This window comes from Falco biarmicus, chromosome 5 (assembly GCF_023638135.1).
Source record: "Falco biarmicus isolate bFalBia1 chromosome 5, bFalBia1.pri, whole genome shotgun sequence".
In the NCBI taxonomy this organism is placed as follows: domain Eukaryota; kingdom Metazoa; phylum Chordata; class Aves; order Falconiformes; family Falconidae; genus Falco; species Falco biarmicus.
The window spans coordinates 58,492,384-58,514,123 of NC_079292.1; the positions used below are offsets into that span (position 1 = coordinate 58,492,384).

A 21,740-nucleotide genomic window follows, 5' to 3' on the forward strand; every position below is an offset into this window, starting at 1 on the left:
ATGGAGTGGAGTGGAAGGCAGAAAAGATGAAAAAGGAGGTAAGCTATTTAGATGTAAGTGATGGAGAACATCAATAACCGCACACCTGTTTTAGGTGATAGAGGATTCAGGAATGGAAGAGAAAACAGTAAAAGCAATAATGAGACATGGGATTAATTTTTCTTTTCCTTTTTAATGGTACCCCTAGTAGTGTCTCCACCACTATTTCACTACAGTCATCATCTACAATTAAAGCCACTGCCCACTCAGGCTACAGAAGTCCCTTTCATTTTTTTTAATCACAGAAACAATGCTTTTATCTGCATATAAAAGACTCCTTTGATTTTGCTATAGGTACTTATTATTTTTATGTTATTTGCTTGCCTGGTCAGATGTCTGGCAGATACGACATGTAGTCCCAAACATGTGAAATGGGTCACTCATACTAGGAAAAAAAAAAAAAAAAAGCAAAAAAAAAAGCAGCAGGGACTACCTTGAGATTAAAATAAAACTTAGAAAACATTATTTTCAATGTACTGTACTCTCGCAACATCCAATCGTATAACCCAAACATTGATGCATAATTGATTATTCTCTTCTTCCCAAGCTTACTTACTGCCTTTCACAGTAAGCAGATTCTGTGCTCCACAGTAAACAAACTAAGGTGTAGCCAAGCAAAGTTTATACCCTGAAAAAGTATTGTTTATTATTAACGGCATACTTTCTAACAGCATAAGATCTTTCGAAGAGATTGGAAGGAGGGGAAGACCCCCGAAGTTGCAGTCAGCTTTTTCAGCTCTAACCCAAACGCATTAAGTTTGCCTCGAACTGCTTAAGGAAGACAGAAGATCAGTATGAAGATTAAGAACAGGGCATAGAAATAGCTTAAGAGAAGTCAAGGCAGATATCAGGAAAAGTATTTGAAAAAAAAGAAGACAAATAATTGAAGGAACCAACCTACTGCTGTGTGAAAGACTACAAAAATAACAGTGGGAAAGGAGGAATAAAATTCTGAGATACTAAGAAAGCAACTAAGACACAGGTGAGCAAGGAACCCTCTCCCCAGGAGATCAGTAACATAGTCAAAAGCAAGACAAAGTACGAACTGGGAGAAAGGTCAACAGAGCAAGCGTTGGCTCAGGCCGAGAGGAAACGTTGCTCAGCGTCCACGCTGGACACGCAGGCCTCCTCAGCCGGCTGCTTTAACCGAGCGGACCCGACCGACACGGGGTCGGTGCCCGAGTTACAAGCACACGGGGATGCGGGGCTGGCTCAGAAGCAGCCGCAGCGAAGCACAAAGCGGGGCGCGGTTCCCGCCTGAGCCCTGAGGGAAAAGCGACCCCAAACGCGCGGCGCTGCAGACGGTGACAGGCCTCGGCCCGCAGACGGTGACAGGCCTCGGCCGGCACCTTCCCCCTTTGCGGGCGCCCCCGCCGCTGCGTGACCGACACCCACCCGCCGGCAACGGGCCGAAGCACGCGCAACTCCCCCGCCGTTAACGGCCGGCGCACGCGCCGATCCGCGCGTCCCCGCCGGCCGGGGGTGGGGGGAGGGGGACGACACAGCTGAACGTGGCATCGCGCGCATGCGCAGGAAGGCGCCCAGCCGTGCCGGCGGAGGGGCGCTCCGAACGGAAGGTCGGACTCCGCGGGGGCACAGGCGGGAAATGGCGGCTGCTCTCCCTCGCGCTCACTTGTCTTTTCCCGCCTTGGTGCTGCCGCACCCCTATCACGTAGCTCTTTGCCCGTAACTTTACTATTTTCTGCCCTGTCCCCGGTGGGTTAATGCGCCCCGTGGCACGGTCCCCTGCGTTCTGCCCAATGAGAAGCCGGCCCCTGACAGCGTACTTAGTTGCTGCGCGGAAACGACACCGTTGTCCCCGTAACACCACGGCCCCACCCGCTGAGCGCGCTGCCCACCTCGGCTACCCGAAGGGCCGGGGGGTCGGGTTTGAATGACAGCACGTTTGGTGGGCGGGAAAAGTCAAGTGACCCAATAACAACTCCGGGTAGCATTGATGAGCAGAGCTAACAGCCAACCGAGCTGGGCGGGCGGTCGCCTCCCCAAGGAGGCGGGGCGCTCGGTTGCTAGGGCCGCGCTGTTGCTAAGGCCGCGGCAGAGCGCGGCGACGGCAGCCGCTGCCCTCCTGTCGCGCTGGCGCCTTCCCCGGGCCGGGGCGATGGTGAAGCTGGCTGCCAAGTGCCTCCTGGCAGGTGAGTGCGGCCCGGGCGGTGCCATCGGCCCCGCTGGCCGCGGGGGCCCTGAGCGGGCTCCGTGGGGTGAGACGAGGCCGGCAGCGGGGCGGCGCTGGGGGCCCCGTCAGCGACGGGGGGAGCGGCGGGTGGTGGCGGCCGGGAGGCGGCCTGGCTGCGCTCGGCCCCGCGTCGAGGAGTCGCCCCGACGGAGAAGAGGTGGGGGAAGAGGCGACAGGAGAGAGGTGGGGACCTCGGCTCCCTCGGGAACGGTGGACATAGTGCTTGTTGTTAGCTACCCTGTGTCGTTCCCCTCCCACCACATGTGGAGAATCACGAGCTGCGTGGAGGGAGGGCGTGAAGCGGGGCTGGACCGGCTGAAATGCAAGGACAGGATCTGAAAGGAAGGCAGAAAGAAAGGAAAGAGTGTTTCTCCAGTGTGGAAAGGTGGGCATAACATGGGAGAAGTGTGAAGACAGCAGGATGGACAGCCGAGGCCTGCCTCAGACAGGAGGCTCCCTTTATGCTAGAAGCAAAAATCACATCAGAGGCTGGGGTGATTCTGAGAGTGTGATGGAAAGGTAGAGCTTTAGCAAAGAATAGAAGGGTGAAGCGTGTGCACTTCACAGAGGCATCTTTTTCCCCAAGCAAACTGAAGATTAACCTGGAAAAAAAAAGTGAGGTGAAGACACAGGCTGTTTAGTCAGGATGAATTATGGAGGTGCTGAGCATAAGTACAGCTGACTGTTAACACTAGGGGAAGAAAACTTTTCTTTTTTTCCTCCCTCTGTATATATTGAAGCTCTGTGCAGCCTCAGCTAGAAGCACAAATCCATAAAACCTTTCTGGGCAGACAACTCCCAGGTTTAACTCTGTTGCAATCCTCTTTTCTTTCATCCAGAATAAAATGTTTGCCTTTTTTTTTTTTTTTTTTACCCTCAGAAGCAGATAACTTGCACAAAGCCAGTGTGGTCTTTGGCAAATGCGCCAGAATGAATCTCCCTCGTGCCTCTGTTGACAGCTATCGTGGACAGCATGAGTATCTTGCCTGTCCTCCAGATCTGAAACTTACACATGGTTTCCAGTTTCAACGTTTTCAGGTCCCAATACACAGGCTTTGCTTAGATCTTTCCAGTTTTGCAGTTTAGTGTTAGGGAAGGCCAATTCCATGACTGTTCTAAATTCACATAGATTTTCTCTGGGTGACCTAGTTATGTGCTTAATCCTAATTGGGTCTGGAGCTGCCTTTTCAGTTCTGTTTGCAACACAACCAACAAGAAGGTCCTGTCCCATATGTAGTTCTCCTAAGTGCTACAATAATATCCATGTATTATTAAAAATAATAAATCAATGAAGCAGACCACGCAAAATACCTTCTTTCTTGCAGAAGAGACCAATATTGTGAAAGAGACATAAGGGATGAGTAACCACAACAACCTAAAGGGAACAAGAAAATGCAATTACATAGGTAGGAGAAAAACATCAGAAATAGAATAGGGAATTCTTGTGTACCTAAGGAAACGGTTATGAAGAACAGAGTGGCTCACAGGAGCTACACAAAGGTCAAAGAGAACAACAGGGGAAAAGGGCTTTTATTAGCAAAAGAGAGACTATTAACTTGACAATAGAAAGCGATTGCTGTGTTATCTCAAGGGTAATTTACAGACACACAGAAGATATTGTTGTTTGAACTTACTATGGAGACACTATGAAAAGGTTTTTGGTGTAGAAAGACAGTTGGCAGTAGCAGGCATTTTAGACACACTACAGATTCTGGCAGGATAACAGAAATATGGATGGAGTAAATACTGTGGGAGTACTGGCAGATGAGACCAAGCTAAATGAAAAGGGCAAGGAAACTTATTTTGAGAAAGTGTAGTGATCTAATGGGCTAAGAGGATGGCAAAGAATAATAAGAAGGCAAGAACAACTGGGGCTGTCAAATTGAAGAACGGCAACACATTAGTTAAGAATTTGCACTGGATGATGCGTTCACAGTTTAGAGCATGTATGCTTCTCTGTCTCATTTTACAAAGACAGATCTAATTGTCTATTGAAGTACAGAATAGCTTCCACTCAGAACAGACTGTTGTCTTCAGCACAAGTTGAACTGATCAGGGAACAAACAAGCTGGCTTACCAGATTTTCCTGTCTAAATATTATGAGCCCAGCTCAGCTCAAAGTAAGCAAGCATGCTGAAAATGTTTAAACAAGAGCTACATTTGGTTAATGCATCTAGGAGCAATTGTCACTATCCAAAACACCCTTCCTCCTCTATAATATTATGTGAGCAGATAGCTTCACCAATTTCCTTCAAAACAACATCTAGAAAGCTGTAATAGGGTCAATGTACTTCTCTCTGGGTTTATTTATTAACAACATAATGTAAAAGACTTGTATTCCAAGCTTAGCTGCCAGCAGTGTTCCTTTAAGGGTAAAGCTAGAACCGCTGCAGTATTTAATTCCTGGTTCCTGTCCTTTGAACTATCCAGGGTAGTGAGACAGTATGTGAAGAGAGAGTAAGCCCTTGGAGAACATTAAGTCTTTGTTTTGCAAGAATTATGATGTTATTCCTTGGAGTAATGTGGGCATATGTGAGTTCTGCAGTTCTCTGCCATTGCTTTGGATGTGATGGAGTTTTGTAACAGTAGGCCAAACCAGGCAGCTGCCAGGTTTGCCCAAAGTGTTGTGCAAGCCGTACCAGAAAGCCTTGGCTGTAGAAGAGCAAAAAGTAAAGCCCCTTGTTCTCCTTCCATATAGGGATGAATCAGCAGGCTCTTTTTCTCCAGCTAAATGACATTTGCTTCTGTTTTGCCTAGGATGCAACTAATGAGCCACCAGCAGCTCTGAGTCAGCAAGAGTTACTCTCTTAGCAGGGTCAGCAAGAAGAGTTCATCGAGGAATGTTACCAACTTAAGCAGCTTTGTAGTAAATAAATTACCTGTCTCTTCCCTAAACTCAGTATGTAACAAGGATTTGAATCTGGGGAAACGAGTAATCTGAGAGGAAATAGCTTCCTATGTAGCCCAGTCTCCCTATCACATTGCGTTTTTCTCTACATGATAACATATCTGGGATTTTTTAATTTTTAGTTAAAGGCTATAGAGTAGAGATAGATTTTAGAGCTAACAGCAGTTCCACTCTGATCTGGGAGGCCTTCACTGTTGTTCACAGAGCAGAAATCTGATGTCATAATGGCAGTATTAATTTCCTCACGTGGATTTTAGATTGTTTTGTGCTTCTTGTGACAGTTATCTTGCCTGTATTCAGAGTTCGAGCATTCGAGCTCTTATGGCATGAAGTAAAAGAACTGAGGGAAAATAAGATTCTCTAAGATGAAACAAAAATCTTTTATGTTCTTGGTTTTGCAGGAGATCCAGCTGTGGGGAAGAGTGCTCTAGCCCAGATGTTCCGCAATGATGGGGCTCATTTTCAGAAGAACTACACACTGGTAAGCATACAACAGCCTCAAACTGGTATCCAACATTTTTCTAGTTTGCATGAGAAAACTAAGAAAGTCTAGAACAAAATAAATACTACGATTTTAAGTTGAGGCATTCAAGGTGGAGTCTTACAGGGTTTTCTTTCTCTTACACCCTAGATTCTGAATAGAAGCCATTTAACATTCTGTAAGTCTTTATATTACATGGGTGCTGGTTTTGAAATTTAATGCAGAGTAATTTAGTTAATTTTGTAGTTTTCCTGCTGAACCAATGTTTTCACAAGCTTTTGTGGTGTTAGAGAGCTTCCTCCTTTAGGGAGTGCTCTGTGAAAAAGCATTGCTGAAGGAGAAAGCTTTTAATTCCAACTATTAAATGTGCGTGTGGACAGTGCGCTTATCACTATGCAAACACGAAGATGTGCTGCAGAGCCCCAAGATAATTATAATCTACAGAAACTGTTCCCAGATGAAGAGGATACAGTTTGCAGTCTTTCAGTGTGAGAATCAATGGTGATGACTAATCAGAAGCAGGATAAAAATAAAAGTAAATATAAGTAAAGTAAAAAAAGGAAAATATGAGTGTGGAGAAAAAAACCCTAAAATATGTTTATTCATTGAAATAAAGATGGAAACCAGAAGTTAAGGATAGAAATAGAACAAACAAACAAGCTACAAAGCAGAATGAGATAAAAGGTGGAAGAGGCACAAATAACTTCAGCCCCATATGTTAGTTGATCACATGGCTGGTGCTAAACATTCTAAGGCGTACTTTAGAGCAGCGTGATAGTGAACATAGCCCTGCAGATATCAGCTAAGAGTATTAGCTGTATATAAGCAAACCGATGGACATTGGTTCTTTTCTGTCTTTTTCCCTGCTCTGAGCAAATCTACGTGGCTTTGACATGTAGGTGGGAGTATGTTACCAGAACTATGAGGAGGACTGCAGAGTTCCCAGCAGTCTTATGTTTGATGGGATTGTAATGATTCACAAGAATTGCCTCAATCCAATGCACAGTTGGTATGCAGTCAGACAGGCTCTTAAAAACTCTTCTGATCCTTGTTTTCCTGATTCCTCTTGACAGACAACGGGCATAGAACTGTTGGTGAAGGCTGTATCGGTTCCAGAGACAAGTGATAGTGTGGTGAGTTTTTCTGTGACATAAACTGGGTCAGAAAGAGATATCCAGAGCTCAAACCTCATTTTAGTCTCATTCTGGTGGAAGATTGCTGTGCATGTTCATCAGGCCATTAAGTTGCATGAAGGAAATGAGGCTGATCATGTACAATCACTGATACTCCAGGGTTAGTTTAATTTTAAAAATATAAGTTTTACATACTTGTATCCAACACGATGTCTTAAACAAAAGCTGTTGCCAGCTTTTCGGATTCTGTTTTGTCCTTTAGGGCACTCAGGTTTAGTTCATGTTTCTTAGAACTACAGAAGCTGGAACTTACATGCTATTTTTCCTTAATGCCCTATACTCTCAGTAGTGGAATGTAGACCATATGTATAATGTTGTATAGATAGTGCAGGTTACTGTCCTGCTCCACGTATTCTGTTTCCAGCAGGGATGGAAACCAAACCTGGGGCTTTGGAGGTAACCCTTTTATTGGGTATACATGAAAATACCTATTTCTTTTCTCATACGATCTGAATTGGAGTATTCTCAGTGCAGGGAGCTTGCCCCTTAGTGATGCAACACTGCTGTACTGAACAAAATATAGGAGTTACAAGTTCCAGTATTTACTTACAAAATCTTGCCCTACACTGCATTTTTATGGCAAGAGCATTCTTTCTGCTTCCACTTTCAGGAATTCTTCATTTTTGACTCTGCAGGAAAAGATCTATTTTCTGAAATGCTAGAGAAACTGGTAAGTCTTATGTAACAGTCCTCTTCCTCCAAATAAGTGCTTTTGCTTTGAAGATCTGAACTCCCCAGTCTGGCAGATGTAGCATACTTTGTCTTTAGTGTAAATGGGAGCAATTACCTCAGTTGCCAATGCATCCTGTTCTATCTTTCTAAAACTTGTACAAGTACTAGAACTACTTTCTAGAGGAAGAAAAGCAGATAGTCATTCAGTTTTCTTACAGTAGAAATGGTGATGTTTAACTGAGAATTGCTGTCTACTGTCGGTTAAAGTTATTTTTATTCCTTAGAAAAACAGCTATTTTGCTGCTACTCCAACAGTGGGGTTTTTTTGTGTTATAGTGATGTGTTTGATCCAACAGGATTCGTTCTTGTCCTTGAGCATAATACTGCCCTTGTTTTTTTCCTTCACACATTTGTGTCCTTGCCTGTACAATTCTCCATTGTGTTATCTCATTTTGAGAGGTAGAATCAATTAATTGACATGAAATTTTTTAAGATGGTGTATTGGGTCTGGCTGAGCCCCACAGCATCCCTTATAGTGCTGTGCTTTGTATTGGTAGCTAGAAAGGTGGCATTTTGGCCACTGCTGAGCGGTGCTTACACAGCATCAGGGCTGTCTCTCCAACATTCCCACTCCCCTCACCAGTAGGCTGGGGGTGGGCAAGATCCTGGAAGGGAACATAGCCAGGACAGCTGACCTAAACTGACCAAAGGGATATTCCATACCATACGACATCTGCTCAGGTATAAAAGCTAAGAGAAAGGAGGAGGAACTGGGGGCATTCGTTATTTACAACATTTGTCTTTCGGAGCAACTGCTGCGTGTACTGAAGCCCTGCTTCCTGGGAAGTGGCCAAACATCACCTGCTGATGGGAAGTAGAGAATTAATGTATTTTGTTTTCCTTTTCTTCCGTGCCCACAACCTTTGCTGTTGCTTCATTAAACTGCCTTTATCTTGACCCACAAGTTATATTTTTTCATCTTATTTTTTCCCTCCCTTCCTGTTCTGCTGAGGAGGGGAGTGATAGAGCAGCTTAGTGGGCACCTGGTGTCCAGCCAAGGTCAACCCACCACAGATGGCTAACTCAACCTAATGGTTCACTGCTCCACAAGAGGCAATACCACTTCTGTCCTTGCACTAGGTCTGATTTGCAAGGGGCCCCTCTAGAAACTGGCTCAAACTGGAAGAAAATCTTCCTACTTTTTTCTCTAGGATTAATTTTGTGCTGATTCAGCATGAAGAATCAGCTTCCCCAGGGATCAGATGATTGCAGAGCCAGTGCAAGTAAAGGAGCAGGACTGTACAGACAGGAATGGGGAAAGAGAACAAGACCACCTCTCACAGTGCCAGCTACCCGTTTAGTCAGCTCAACTGAAATGTGAGACCTCAGCCAGGGCACAGGATTCCTGTGTGTTAGGCTTTTTATTTTTGTCTTAGCATCTGTGTATGCCTTGTTTACAGACTGGCTGTTGACCACATCAGTTTCATTAGAGCTGACAATGTTCCTTTCTTGCTGTGCAGTGGGAGCAACCCAACGTCCTGTGCCTTGTGTATGATGTCACTAATGAGCAATCTTTCAACAACTGTGCCAAGTGGTTGGACAAGCTGAGGGCTCACGCAGTTGGAATGCACATCCCAGGTAAGAAATAGGTGAGATTCTTGTTATCTGCTCTTCTCTTGTATGACAGCAGTTGTTCCCCTTAAGATGTGGCATAGAGCATTTCTTTTAAGCCAGGGGCAGGCATGGCTTCTTCCAACTCATTTGCTTTTATCACAAAGCAGATAAGGCATGAGTATGTTTCCTTTGTGGAACCTTTTCTAGGTAGTTGTAGACTGTTCTCCATGCCTCCAACTTTTTCAGCTACTTTTACAAATGTTCCAGCATTTATTGCTAACAAGTCAGCATTTCTGGGTTGTTGTTTTTCCTTTGTTTCAATCAAGGAAAATCAAAACGTTTTTGTTTTCCATTTGTTTCCTATGTTTTTTTCTGTAGGTGTCTTAGTGGGGAATAAAACAGACCTAGTTGGTCGTCGAGTTGTGGAGCAGAAACAAGCACAGGAGTGGGCTGAGAAACATGGCCTGGAATACTGTGAGATGTCAGTGGTGAGTGTCTGCTCCTTTCACCATCTGTGGAAGTGGGTGTTTGTGAAGTTATCTTCTCTTTCAGGTAGAGAAAGATAACTGGGGGCTCCCTTCCACTTGTCTGTCATCTAACTCGCCCTCAGTTGTAATCTGTCTTTTGTGAAGCAGTTAGAGCAGAAATAGTCAAATACTTATTCCATCTGTCATTCACAACTTTCTTGTTTCTTTACAGAAGGAGATGAAAAATTTTGAGGCCCCTTTCCACATCCTGGCAAAGTCATTCCAGCAACTGTACAAAGAGAAAGTGGAAACTTTTCACTCACTAGCTTGAGGGCTGTGACTGGCATGAGTTATTTATCTTCTAAGCTTCTTCAGGTGCCCAGAATCCTGCAGGATGGAATACAGTGAGAAGAAAAAAGATGAGCTATTTGCTTCTTCATGGTCATCTTCTGATAATTCAAAATTAACTAGAAATAAGCAAGTGGAAGGACTCTTCTGAAGTTGCTACCTCAGCATTCCTTTCATGTCCTCTAACTTGGTTCTCTGCTCGCTGGAAGTCTGCTAGGTTGGAGGAGGCAGGGAGTAAAAGGGGTGGGCAGAATGGAAACTGCCAGCTTTTTGCTTTGATATTGTCTTGTCTCTTGTCTGAGCAGACTTCCTGCTGCTACAAGCAAGTACTTAGAGGTTTGGAGAAGGTGAGAGGAAGCTGACAGAATGTTTTTCAACTTAAGCAACCCAACCTTGATACATATGTTGCAGGGCAGGACCGATTTGGCCTTGCTGCTAGAAAAGCATTTTCTGTAGGAGGCCTGTGCCCAAAAATCAACGTGTGGAGACTCAGTTGTGCAAGGACCAAGCTGGATTTAGGTGTGTTTCTAGGAGTGTCCAGAGTTTTAGACCTTTTTTAACAGTGTTACCCTTATCAGTTGTAGGACTGATATGCTAATGACTAATACATGTTTCTGACTTCTAGAATCTGGTTCTTTTCTTCAATGTGGCTCACTTTCACTGCCCGGTGGGAACTGTCTGGCGACTGTACTGTTGTCACTTGGTAATGCAGTGCCCTCTGCTGGTCCCAGGTCACAAGATTTCTCAAGAAGCTACCTCTTGAAGCAAGCAGGACTTCCTACAGGCACATCCAAATTGGCTTATCTGCAAAATGGGGTCAGATAGTAAGATACCTCTCTTATTCTAAACATGAGTCCAAATTTTAAAACAAATTATCTTTCCTTCTTCGTGTCTTTGTCATCTTAGGTGGTTTTATGTCAATTTTCTTTTTGTCAGCTGAACTTGGCAATACTATGTTCTCATTAGGTTCAATTCTCAGTCCCTTACTAGAATCAGAGTCCTCCTTCTTGTTAAACTTTCCCTGTTTGTCCTTGCATTTCATATTGAAGACCACAATTCTGATGTTGCTAGTGGAAACAGGACTAAGGAAATAAAAGACAGCTTGGCTAAGTTACTCTGACTCAGCTGTGTCTGGCTAGAAGTTTCATATCAGAAAGGGTAAAAGCCTAGAGAGAACTTCTCTTTTGTGTGGAGTACTGATGCTGCATGTGTAAGAGTCTATCTGCTAATGCATTATGTGAAAGCATCCACGGTAAGGTACTGCCTTGTTACTGAGTGCAACACCAAGAAGTTCAAAACTGTAACCTTTCTCTTCTCCCAGATTTTGTTAACCTCCTTTGGGCAGGGAAAGCTGAATTTTTTGGAGTGTAAGCACTGAGTGATTTTTCAGGCAGGCTTTTCAAGAATCTGTGTTTCAAGACTTTTATATGTGTGTTTTATAACCATTTTTATGCCCAATGCTAGGAAAAGTGCATCGGATTGAACGTAAGAAATATGGCTGCAGATGTTGTAGCAGATTTTATGAAGCACTTCAAGAATCTGGAGAAGCAGCTGGGCTCATTTCACTGGCAACAGTGTGTTGATAGGGAATTAGCCAGGGAGCATGAACAGAAGCTAAAGAGGTTAAGTAGGAGCTCAGCCCACAAGAAAAGCAAAGCAATAGGTTCTTTTGCTAGAAGCGACCTCAAAAAAATGACAGAAGAACTGGGAAGGCTCTTGCTTCCTCCAGAGAAGGAAGGACTCCTCTGTGGGCTTAGGGTAACTAGAAAACTCACTCTTTTGAACTGGATTAGCATTACTGGCATTTGTGTCTTTACAAGGGTTGTCTTGTTAATCCTGGCAAGTGTCTATTGATTCACAGGGGCTGGGTAGAGTTCTTGCCTGCAGGTGCTAGTACCTCTGACTATGAAGAATAAAAGTTATTTTGGATGCTGTGCTGATCTAGTTAAAGAACTAAAGAAGGTTTGTTTTGATTTGGTAGCTCATTTCCCCATAGTTCTATTCATGATGTGATTCCAACACAAGACAGATATTTTTTCATATTGAAAATAGCATGCCAGGTGTGTATGCCACCTGTGATGTATATAGAGGGGATGTACGCCTCGGGAATGGGCAATAAAATGAATTCTGTGCAATCTTTAACCAGGGAGTTCAATCTCTGCACCAGAAGGACCTCACCTTCAAATAAACAGTTTAAATGCACCAGTAAGATGAAGACTGGTGAACACTTTTTTATTAAATGAATGCAAAAGCTGGAGGATCTCATTAAGGGAATGCTTGCAGTGGTGATCTGTGATTTATGGGGAAGCTGCTTTTGAGAGGTTAGTGAAGAAAAATGCATCCCATGCAGGGAAAGATATATTGCCTGAGAGAGGAAATGTATGATCTAATTAGCTAGCAGTAGGGATTCACCCACTGCCCCTTTCCCTCTTTCCACAGGCCATGACTAGAATTAGAAAAGAGGTTGTGTCTAAAGCATGTTGTCCAATTTGCTTTTTAGAGGACTATTTCAAGCACTAATGTAGACACAATTTAATGTCCTTCAAAATGGTATGTTTGACAATAACCATCTCAGTCCTTCTGAATGTGTTTTAAAAGCACACTGTATTGTCCTTACTGGCTAATGTGCTATATAGTACCAGAATGAGGCAGGTGATGCTTGTTGCCATTTTCCTAGCTTATTTGTGACCTTGGTGGTAGAGGCTAGTAGTGAAGAGTAGATAGAGAACATGGGAGCCAGATAAGGGAAGGCTGTGGAAAATAGTTTTGTGTATGTGTGAATGAGTTTAGGGTGGTGAGTAGGTGAGCTGGACAAGCAGGATGAGTAAGAATCTGAAGCCATTATTGTTTCTCTTACTGTGTTCAGTAACTGTTGTGGTCACAGCTGTAGGGTGAGGATGCATGTTTGCTGCTTACAGCCTTAGCATTACTCTGAATTACAGACACTGTGGAGAACAGTGGGAGGAAGGCAGAAAGCCTGTCTGCTGACCGGCAAGCTTGTTGTCTTCTGACAGCTCCCTTACTTTGTCCAGCTGTGCAGTGCTGCAGGTGCTCAGCATGGGTGTTTACAACCCAGAAGAGACCCAGCTCAACCAGAACTGAAATTTCAAAAGAAGGGGGAGGAAACAAACAGGCCTTTAACTGTTTTTAAAATATACATGGTCCTTCTTTTTCCTGTTTGCTTGTTTGATGAGACAAAAACATTCTTTCCTCCTTGGGAGTCCCTCCTTCTTACCTTTCCTTTGGTCCTCATGGTTCTACTGCACAGAATCCCTGTTATACTTGTGCCCTGCTTTACTTAGCTTGATACATCACCAGCTGATTTTTTTTTATCCTTCTAATTTCTGCATTATCTATTCCCAAGGCTGCAAGACATTTCTTCTTAGAGAGATTAATAGATGAAAGAAAACAAAAGTGGAATTTTTAGTCAAATTGTCTTGGAAGAAAGAACCTTAAGAACAGTTTCTGACATTCACAAATTTTACTGGAAATTTGTTTGTGTAAAGTTGTCATATTAAAGATGCTTTAATGGTTTTGTTTTGTCTTGCCAGACATATTCTACTGCAGAGTGAAATGCAGAATGTAAAATTCCAGAAAGATCAGGTTTTATTGTGGGAGTTAATAGTTTCAAAGGTGATCATACTGTGATAAGATCTGCTAACAATGATAAGTCTTAATAATGGAGTGGTCACTGCTGTTCATAATAAAGCATTAAATATACTGAAATGGGGCTGTCAGAACAGTTTCTTCTGGAGATTTGTTCATTTTAGAGAATTAAAACTTAAGAAAGGACATCTTTCAGAAAACTGATCTGATACATGACACCATTTGGACCAGGGTTATTTCTAATACAATTTCAGTGACTTAAAGGGCCGGATTTAGTCTTCTATGCCAACTGGCTCCCCTGGGTAAGCTTCATTTCTTTACCCACTATACATCTTGGACCAATCTGACCTGATAGCAAAAGACACATGATGTTGTTGAAAATGAAATACTGCCCTGGGGCAGAAGGATAAACTGTGTGGCATCCTGAGGTCCTCCCAGCAATACTTTCTATAATTCTATTAGATTAAGTGGGGAAAGAAGTAGCGTGGAAAGCACAAAACAGGCTAAGTCATAAACTAGCAATTAAACTGGGAGCTGGGCGCTGGGCTACAGCAGAAAACGTACAATCTATCCCAATTAAGAGCTGTATCTCAAGAGAAACCAGGAGCCTGACGCAGGTGCTGACAGCAGGGAAAACACTGCATTTCTGTTCTGGAGGCAGCAACTGCTTTCTACTGGTGCTTACACAGATCCACGGGGGTCCATACCCTGCTCGACACTGTGCTCTGCTTGTAATAATTACTGTATCTATGATGTTCAGGTGGCAGCTGCTTGCGGTTGTTGTCTCATCTGCCTGTATAAAGCCAGCAGTGTGATGGCAGATTATCTGCTAGTAGCAGGACGTTCCTGTTCTTGACACCTGCATGATGGGACTCCTCTCTCCCCATGCCTTCTCAGTCCTTCTTTTCCTATCTCATATCCACTTCTTGATGGAGAATATCCACCTCTGCTTGTTCTAAGCAAGTAATTTTTCCATCTTGCAGACGGTACTCCATGGAAGCTGTGGCTAAGGGACTTCTAGGACCTTCTGCAGCAGAGGTGGAGTCTGAACAGGATCTCTTCAAGGGCCACATTGGGCCCTGCAATGTCTCTCTTTGCCTAAGGGCACATCATCTCTCTGCTTCTCGCATCCTATTTCCTCCTCCTGCTGTCATCTTGCCTTGAGAACAATGTCTTCTGCGCCAGTTGCCCTTCGCTTTGTTGACCCGGAACAGCAATGCTTGGGGGAGGGAGAAAGAAGAGCGCTACACAATCTCAAGTCTTTTCAGGGCTCTTTAGCTGTTGTGACTCCCTGTCGAAGCCACCTGAGAGACGGGGATGTTGCTCAGTCTAGAGCACAATTTCCTGGCAGGAGACCCCCCGCTGAGACCTGGCAGCCTCGTCTTGGCTCCTCAGAGCTTGCCGCAGTGTAACTTTCACAGACACTGGCTGTTCTTATTCTGACTTGGAGTTGTTATTTTTTGTTTTGTTTTGTTTTACTCCTTGGGGGTCTTTCTCTCATTCTTCTGTCACAGCTTCACATATTTCCTCCCCTGGAGCTGTTTGTCAAGAGAAGCCTGGAATTGCTCTCTTTCTTGGTCTCTGAGATCAAATCCAAATCTGGCAATGTTTAAAAGGGAAATGTGACAGACCCTACATGTCAGGCTGGGGTCAGGGCTGGGGTCAGTTTGATGAGTTTCCCTCCAGCCAGATATGCATCAATTGGAGAAATGTGGAGCCTGTAATCTTTCTGCACAAGTACTGGAAAAATATGCGATATGAGGGCTTCATGTTAGGGACAGTGAGCAGAAAGGTACAAAGGCAGAAATGGTTGGCTGCTGTGTCCCAAATGGGACACGCAGGAGCAGTAGGGGAATAGGAATATGTAGGAAAAGAGTGGGGTCTACACCTCTTCAGGAAGAGCCCAAAGGATTTGCTGAGGCAGAGTGGGAGGGTGGGAATTAGGGGTGGGAAGACCTAAGGCTTTTCCTGGCTTGTAGAATGATGTATGGAAATAAAGTGGGAGGACGAGTAATTTTTGCATGAGCCATTGAGGGAAAATGAGGATAGGGTAGAGCTGGATGACACTGCAGGTGGGAGGGCAGGTGGTAAGAATAAATAACTGAACCGAGATCTTCAGGGCCAAGATGTCGGGCCAAGGTCGGTTTGGGGAGTTCAGAGCCATGATGAGTAAGGTCAGTGGTAGCCATTGGGTTAGGTTCAAGACATAGGGCTTGCATTAGAACAAGGCAGAATGAATTGAAGTCTGCATGACAGGGTTGACACTGGGATTTGATAGGGCAACTACGAGAATCCAGAATGATAAGCCTAGGAGTAGTGTGGAGAGATAATAACAGCAAGCTGTGATGCTGTGAGGAGCAGTGGCTGGAGCAGGTGAGACCAGAAAAAGATGGAGTAGGTAAGCTAAGGACACTACCAGACTATCAGGGTGGAAGAGTGTGAAGAGGTGTTGGAAATTCAGATCAAGTACAGTTCGTCCGAGGGGATTTCTGAGTGGAGGGAAATAGACGCCTACAGTTGTTACCCACATGTATTTGTATCATTTAAAACACAAATTGGTTCCAGCGCTATCTCTGTTTTCTTTTGCCAGAAAGTGGGGTGATCTATTTGCTTAAAACTCTTTTTTTTTTTTTTTTCCTTTGGTGAGGGGAGGGGGCAATGCATAAATTTATGCCTAATTGTGCTGCAGCATCCCGAGTATATTATGTTCATCTATGCAGGGAATGGACACAGAACCTGCACCTCACCTGACCAAGCAGAAGTGCCCTCTACAATTTGAGCATTAACATCTCACAACAAAAACTTCACAATCAGTTCATACAGCAGAAGGTCTCCTCAGGGTATCAGTATTTAACCTCAAAAAACAGAAAAACACTATTGTGTGAGGTCATTGTAAAACAGATAGAAATCACTCTGTTCATGAATAAAATTACCTACAATAAAAAATGCTTTTCGCTGTGCATGGGAGGAATCTCTTTTATGTGTTGGTTTCCCTTCTCTGCTTGTGCTAATTTATTTTGATTTTTGTGGAGCATCACTTTCTCTCAGTCTAAGAGTTGTGCGTGGCCAGTGTGTGCTATTTCTAGGACTGTGGTTTTGTGAGGTTGGGTGGTTTCAGTCTGGGGACTGTGAAACTGGAAGTTCTGAAATTCAGGCTGCAGTTGAAGCATCAGGCATAAAATCAGCTTGTAAGGACAGCAGAACAGAGTATCCAGGAAAGACGTCTTATAGGGTTAAGATAATGTGTTTCAGTGCTGCTGTCAGCAGAGAGAGATCAGGCTGCAGTGAATGTGAAAATGTTAGTTGGGGAAGGAATGCTGGTGCGTTTGGAAATGGGTAACAAGTGTGGGTTTCTTGTAACTGAGGTAAATGCAGAGGAAAGGATGCTGCAAGTCTCTGGATGCAGATGTCTGGAGAGGTGGTGGAGGAGGTAAATGAGTATTCTTGGGCAATGTCATGAAACTGGGTAAAGGCAGGAGGACAGTTCTGGTAAGAGCAAAAGCAGAGTAATGCAGACCCTATCCTCTAGTTTCTGCACCTATTGAGACCTGGGGATATTTCCCTCATGTGGAGTAAGTCAGTTGCCCTTGATGGCCCTCCCAGCTAAGACTGCCAGGAGGGTGGCTTTCCCTCTTCACCAAGGCAGAAGTGATCACTGGATGCCATCTCAGTCCCCAACCATTTTGATATCTGGTTCCTTTACACTGTCCACACCTCTTGCCTTTTTCCTCCTAACTGTCTCTGCACAGGGACATCTTGTAACTATACGTCCCCACAATTCTGCTACACCTCTCCATGCTAACAGCCCTCCTCATTACCTTAAGATCCCCCCATGTACTTTTCTTGCTGGGACTATAAACTGCTGTCAGAAAAACCCCATTGGTCTTTCTATGCACTACCACCCTCTCCTACCCCTCTCCTCTCCCAGAGCTTGTGCCTTGTTTGGCTGGCTACTTCTGGCACCGAAACTGGGTGGGTACAGGAGTGAGAGAGCTGTGCCCATGTTGGATGTGTGTCTCTGCACGGGTGAGGGGCATCCAAGGCAGGCACTCTTTCCTCCTTTTATCAGACTGCACTCATTTATTATACCATCTGTTTTCCCAGTGCCGGAGATGATGCTGGGGATATGTGACTTGGGGCACTCAGGCAGAAACTGGCCTGCACAAGGCCGGCCATGTGTTTGCCTCCTAGCAATGCAGCGGTCAGCAGCAAATTCTTTGCCTCCGCCTCCTCTCAGTATGGGAGAGAGAACAAGTGTGGACCTGGGTGTGGAGGAGACACAAAGAGATGAAATGTGTGGAGGGGGGGGAGAAGGAGAGAAGGAGCAACTGGGGTACATTTGTATCAGCTGGAGACAACTGTGGGAAGGAGGAACAGGCAGACAGATGGGCAGAGTGGGGGAGAAGGAAAGAGGAATGGACTGTGGAGAGGGAAAGACAGACAGAAGAACTGGGGTGGGGGGAGACAAAGAAATGGACTGGGTGTGGGACAGTGAGAGAAGGGCTGAAAAGGAAGGAAAGAGGCAGATTTGGCAGGTGTGTGATGTGGAAATGGATGGATTGTGGGAGAGAGATGTGTGTCAGCTAGGTACTACAGTAATAGGTAAGTGGATAACTACAGATAGGTAAATGGGGCAGGGGGAGGGGTGTATGTAGGGGGGTATGTAAGGGGGAGGTGAACGAATGACAGTGAGGAAGAAGAGCCAAAGGGAAAGAGGAGAGAGATAAAGCAGAGGAACAAAATAGCAAGGCTGGAGATGAACCATGGTGAAAAGAGAGGCACGGGAAGGGAAGGCAGCCCCTGGAGTGCAGACAAGAACTGGGATCAGGCAGGGGGCTGGCAGGGGATTCGTATGAGGAGAAGGGAGACTAACAGCGCCCATGTGTCTGGGGCTGAGGTTTTCTTATGGGGACCGGAGAGAGGGCGCAGGGCAGAGATCAGAGCACGATTTCCCCATACTAGACAGAAGCATTTTTATGTATGCAGGGCTCATTGCCAGTGCCCGGAGAAACCCAGCAGACCTGGGAGTGTAAATGCCACCATGCTAACGCAGACTGTTTCCTGCCTGCTGAACTGCGATGTGTACCTGAGCATTTGCAACCTGTGGACCGCCTGTTTCCAGGGTACCTGCTTGACTGCTAGGAGCTGTTTAAGATGGCAGCTCAGGCATTTATTTATCCTTTTCTCCCCCCTCCTCTTGCCCTTTTCTTCACAGCGTATCCTCAGTGGAAAAGGAGACATGAAACAGAAGTGCCCAAATTCACTTTGAAGGCACCTTCTTAATTCTTCTGCCTTGTGTCATAGACACCACCTTGCTTTGCTGCCTGACTCAACATCCCCCCCTCCCCTCTGAACATTTGTTTTCTCTTCCGTTCTTTCCTCTGCCTTTTTTCATCTCCTCCTTTCTCTCTTCCTTCAACTTTCTATCATTTTAAATTGTTAGCCTTTCCTGTAACCCCATCCCCCTTTCTCTGTTGTGTTCTAGACTCCCAGTTTACACGCCTTCCCTTGTTGTTGCAGCTTATTCCTTCCAGTTGTCCTGTTCCCTTTCTTCTGCTCCTTTTTATCTCTCCCTGATTCCTCTGTCTCCTTCTGTCTGTGCCTGTCTGCCTGCTTTCTCTCACTCACTGTCTGTCTCTCTTGAACTGGGTTGTGAATTCTGTTGGCATCAGAGCGGGACAAACTGTAAAACCGAGGTTCCCGGAGGGCCAGGTTGTGATCATTTTATTTTTACAATGTCCTTGGATGTGTAAAGGTGTTTGTTTGAGGGGGAGGAGCAGTGCATGTGCTCCATGTGGGAGAAGAGAGAGGAGTGCAGGCCAGAACGAATGAAGCTTATAACTAATATAGGTCAGTTGCAGAGAAGAGTCCCAATGGTCTGTGAAATAGAGAAGTGCTTTGTCGCTTCAGACTGGCTACTGGGAAGATGGCAATGGAATAGTTTTATCTAACAGACACAAGCAACCTGGAAATGTGTCCTGTCAAAGAGTGCAGTAGTAGTGAGCGTGGGAGGAGGACCAGTTCTGCACAGGGGACTGCTCATCTCCCAGCCACCCCCTAACCCAGGGAATAACCAGCCTGAGATTCCCTTTTCCTGCTCTGAGCTGTCTTCTCCCGTGCATGTTCCTGTGCCCCTGACATGTAGTGGGGAGCATGGCTGAGATACGCTTGCCCATGCCCCCTGCCAGACTTGCTCACTGTGTCAGAGCAGACAACAACAGAGCAAAAAATTAGAGAACCACAAAGGAAAGCCATAACCCCACACCCTTGGAGGATGGCCTGGAGTGTTGGCCAGCCTCTGCTGAGGTCGGTGCTGCCAAGGAGACCCACATGGCCAGCAGAGAGGCATCATCAAGGCCCTGAGCTTGGACTGGTGGAGCTGCACGAGCCAAGTACTGCTGGGAATTGCTTTGCTCTGCAGTAGACTCCTCACTGCCCACGATTTGCCACTGTATGAGTAAATTCTGCTTTCAGACTGTTCCCAGAAATTTTCACAAGTGGTCAGTAGCTGCAGCGAATGACTGGAAGTGGCAAATCCTGATGAGCCCAGCATTTGGCCTTGGGACTTTTGATTTTGTTTCTACTAAAAATTTTGTTGTTATATGAGGTCATAGTTAATCTGCTAAATTGACATTAAGACATCAAAACAGACATTCAGATTTTCAGAGGTATTTGGAGCCTCTACACCTCTGCAAAATCAATGTGAGATGCTGACTGCTCAGCACAACTGAAAACCAGGGCAGTTCTTCGATGTCTAAATATGGAGTTAGAAGCCTAAATAGACATATGTGTTTTGCTTTCTTGTTAAAATAGGCCTCTATTACCAAGGCAGAGAATATCACCTCTCTACAATTTCTATCGATGGTATACTCTTCTGTGCATCACCATAATGCTCCAGTCTAGCATATGACTGCCTTAATCTGAGGTGTTTAACCTACTTCCTCTATAAGAATTCACATTGGGGATCCTAAACCATTACAATGGTAATGTAAAACCAAATCCTAGGAATTAATATAATAGCTCTGTGGACACAATATACCAGCTGGCTTTCTCTGAAACAGTGTCTAAAGTACATGTACATCTCATGGGATGCCTCCCTGATTATGTGAGACTACAGAAACAAACCCTTCTCACATTAAAATTGGTAGTCTGTTACTGACATCAGTGGGACTTGGTGATTTTGAATTTTCTAAGATTTCCCACTCACTGAACTCCTGAATAGGTGTTGGGATACGTTCTTTTCTTCATTTGTCCCTATGCAAAGTCAGTAGGACTAAATAACCTATCCCAGAGAGTAGCCCTTTCTCTTGTTTTTCTCAGGATGTTCCTTCAAAAGTGTCTTTTAACCCTGATTTGTTACCAAGCATCAGAGAAATTAGAAGTGCAATATTTCTCCCCTGATACCCTAAACAGTCTGACAGAAGAAGAGCTAGGGATGTCTTAAAGAAGACAAAAGTGTGTATGGCTAGCTGGCTTTCCGAAGGGTTACCTGTGTCAGTACCACCAGACCTAGGAGAGTAATTCTGCCCCAGCCCCAGTGATGCTTCTGTGGCTGCTGAGGGCCAGATGGCAAAAGCTCATGTTTGGGCTGGATTTTGGCTTTAGATGATGATACTGAATAGATAAGGCTGCACAGGATCTTCTTCTCTGTCCCCATCTGTGCCCTTTACACTGGAAGAAAGCCTGATATCATGGAATATCAATCGGTGTCAACATAATCCATCCTCACTGTAGGCCTCACCTTTCCTTCAGCATTTATCATTGTACCAATGCTTCTGGAAGATTCTGAAAACCTTCTAGTTCAGAAAAAAACCAAGGCTTTCCTCTTTCTTGCTTTATTCTTTCCAGTTCTCTGATTACTGCTATGTTTACATGCAAATAGGCTTTTTTCTTCTTTAAGAACCAAACCACAGCCAATGCACATTTCCTCACAGGAGTTTCATACACCAGTTTGTCAAGAAATTCTGGCTTTTTTAACTCATGGATCCTGAAGTTGACCAGGAGAGACCATCCATTCCATGAGAGGCAGATCAGGAGTGAGAATCTATTCTAGTTACAGTCAGTGGATGGATGGACAAAGGCTTTATTGGGAGCAAGACAGTTAGTTGTGCTCGTGTTTCATACACAATGGGCAGTGAGACCCATTGCTTCCTTGATCCATTCTGGAGACCCTTTCCCCATGCCTTGACCTTAGAGCAGATTCTGATTGCAAAACCTG

At 44.8% G+C, this 21,740-nt stretch overlaps 1 protein-coding gene across 3 annotated transcripts; it reads left to right on the plus strand.

Annotated features, from left to right (window-relative positions):
• The first annotated feature begins 708 nt into the window (after positions 1-708).
• IFT27 (intraflagellar transport 27) lies at positions 709-16,484 on the plus strand. Of its 3 annotated transcripts, XR_008822082.1 has the most exons (8): positions 2,036-2,192; positions 5,543-5,622; positions 6,696-6,755; positions 7,426-7,485; positions 9,008-9,125; positions 9,480-9,589; positions 9,801-10,435; positions 10,542-16,484. XR_008822082.1 is itself a non-coding variant. In XM_056340371.1 (7 exons), exons 2-7 carry the CDS (start codon positions 5,578-5,580, stop codon positions 9,897-9,899), a joined length of 492 nt encoding a protein of 163 aa, XP_056196346.1. In that variant the 5' UTR covers positions 709-1,021; positions 5,543-5,577; the 3' UTR covers positions 9,900-16,484. The 3 variants fall into 3 exon arrangements, 2 of the variants coding, with proteins under 2 accessions (XP_056196346.1, XP_056196345.1); XM_056340371.1 differs by lacking the exon at positions 2,036-2,192 and adding an exon at positions 709-1,021 and having other exon boundaries at positions 9,801-16,484; XM_056340370.1 differs by having other exon boundaries at positions 9,801-16,484.
• Positions 16,485-21,740: the final 5,256 nt, after the last annotated feature.

Excerpts from the sequence above, each read along its gene's own strand:
- IFT27 (XM_056340370.1), top strand. The coding sequence starts at position 2,159 with ATGGTGAAGCTGGCTGCCAAGTGCCTCCTGGCAG. Across the intron at positions 2,193-5,542 it reads TGCCAAGTGCCTCCTGGCAG|GAGATCCAGCTGTGGGGAAG; the intron begins GTGAGTGCGGCC and ends TTGGTTTTGCAG. Across the intron at positions 9,590-9,800 it reads AATACTGTGAGATGTCAGTG|AAGGAGATGAAAAATTTTGA; the intron begins GTGAGTGTCTGC and ends GTTTCTTTACAG.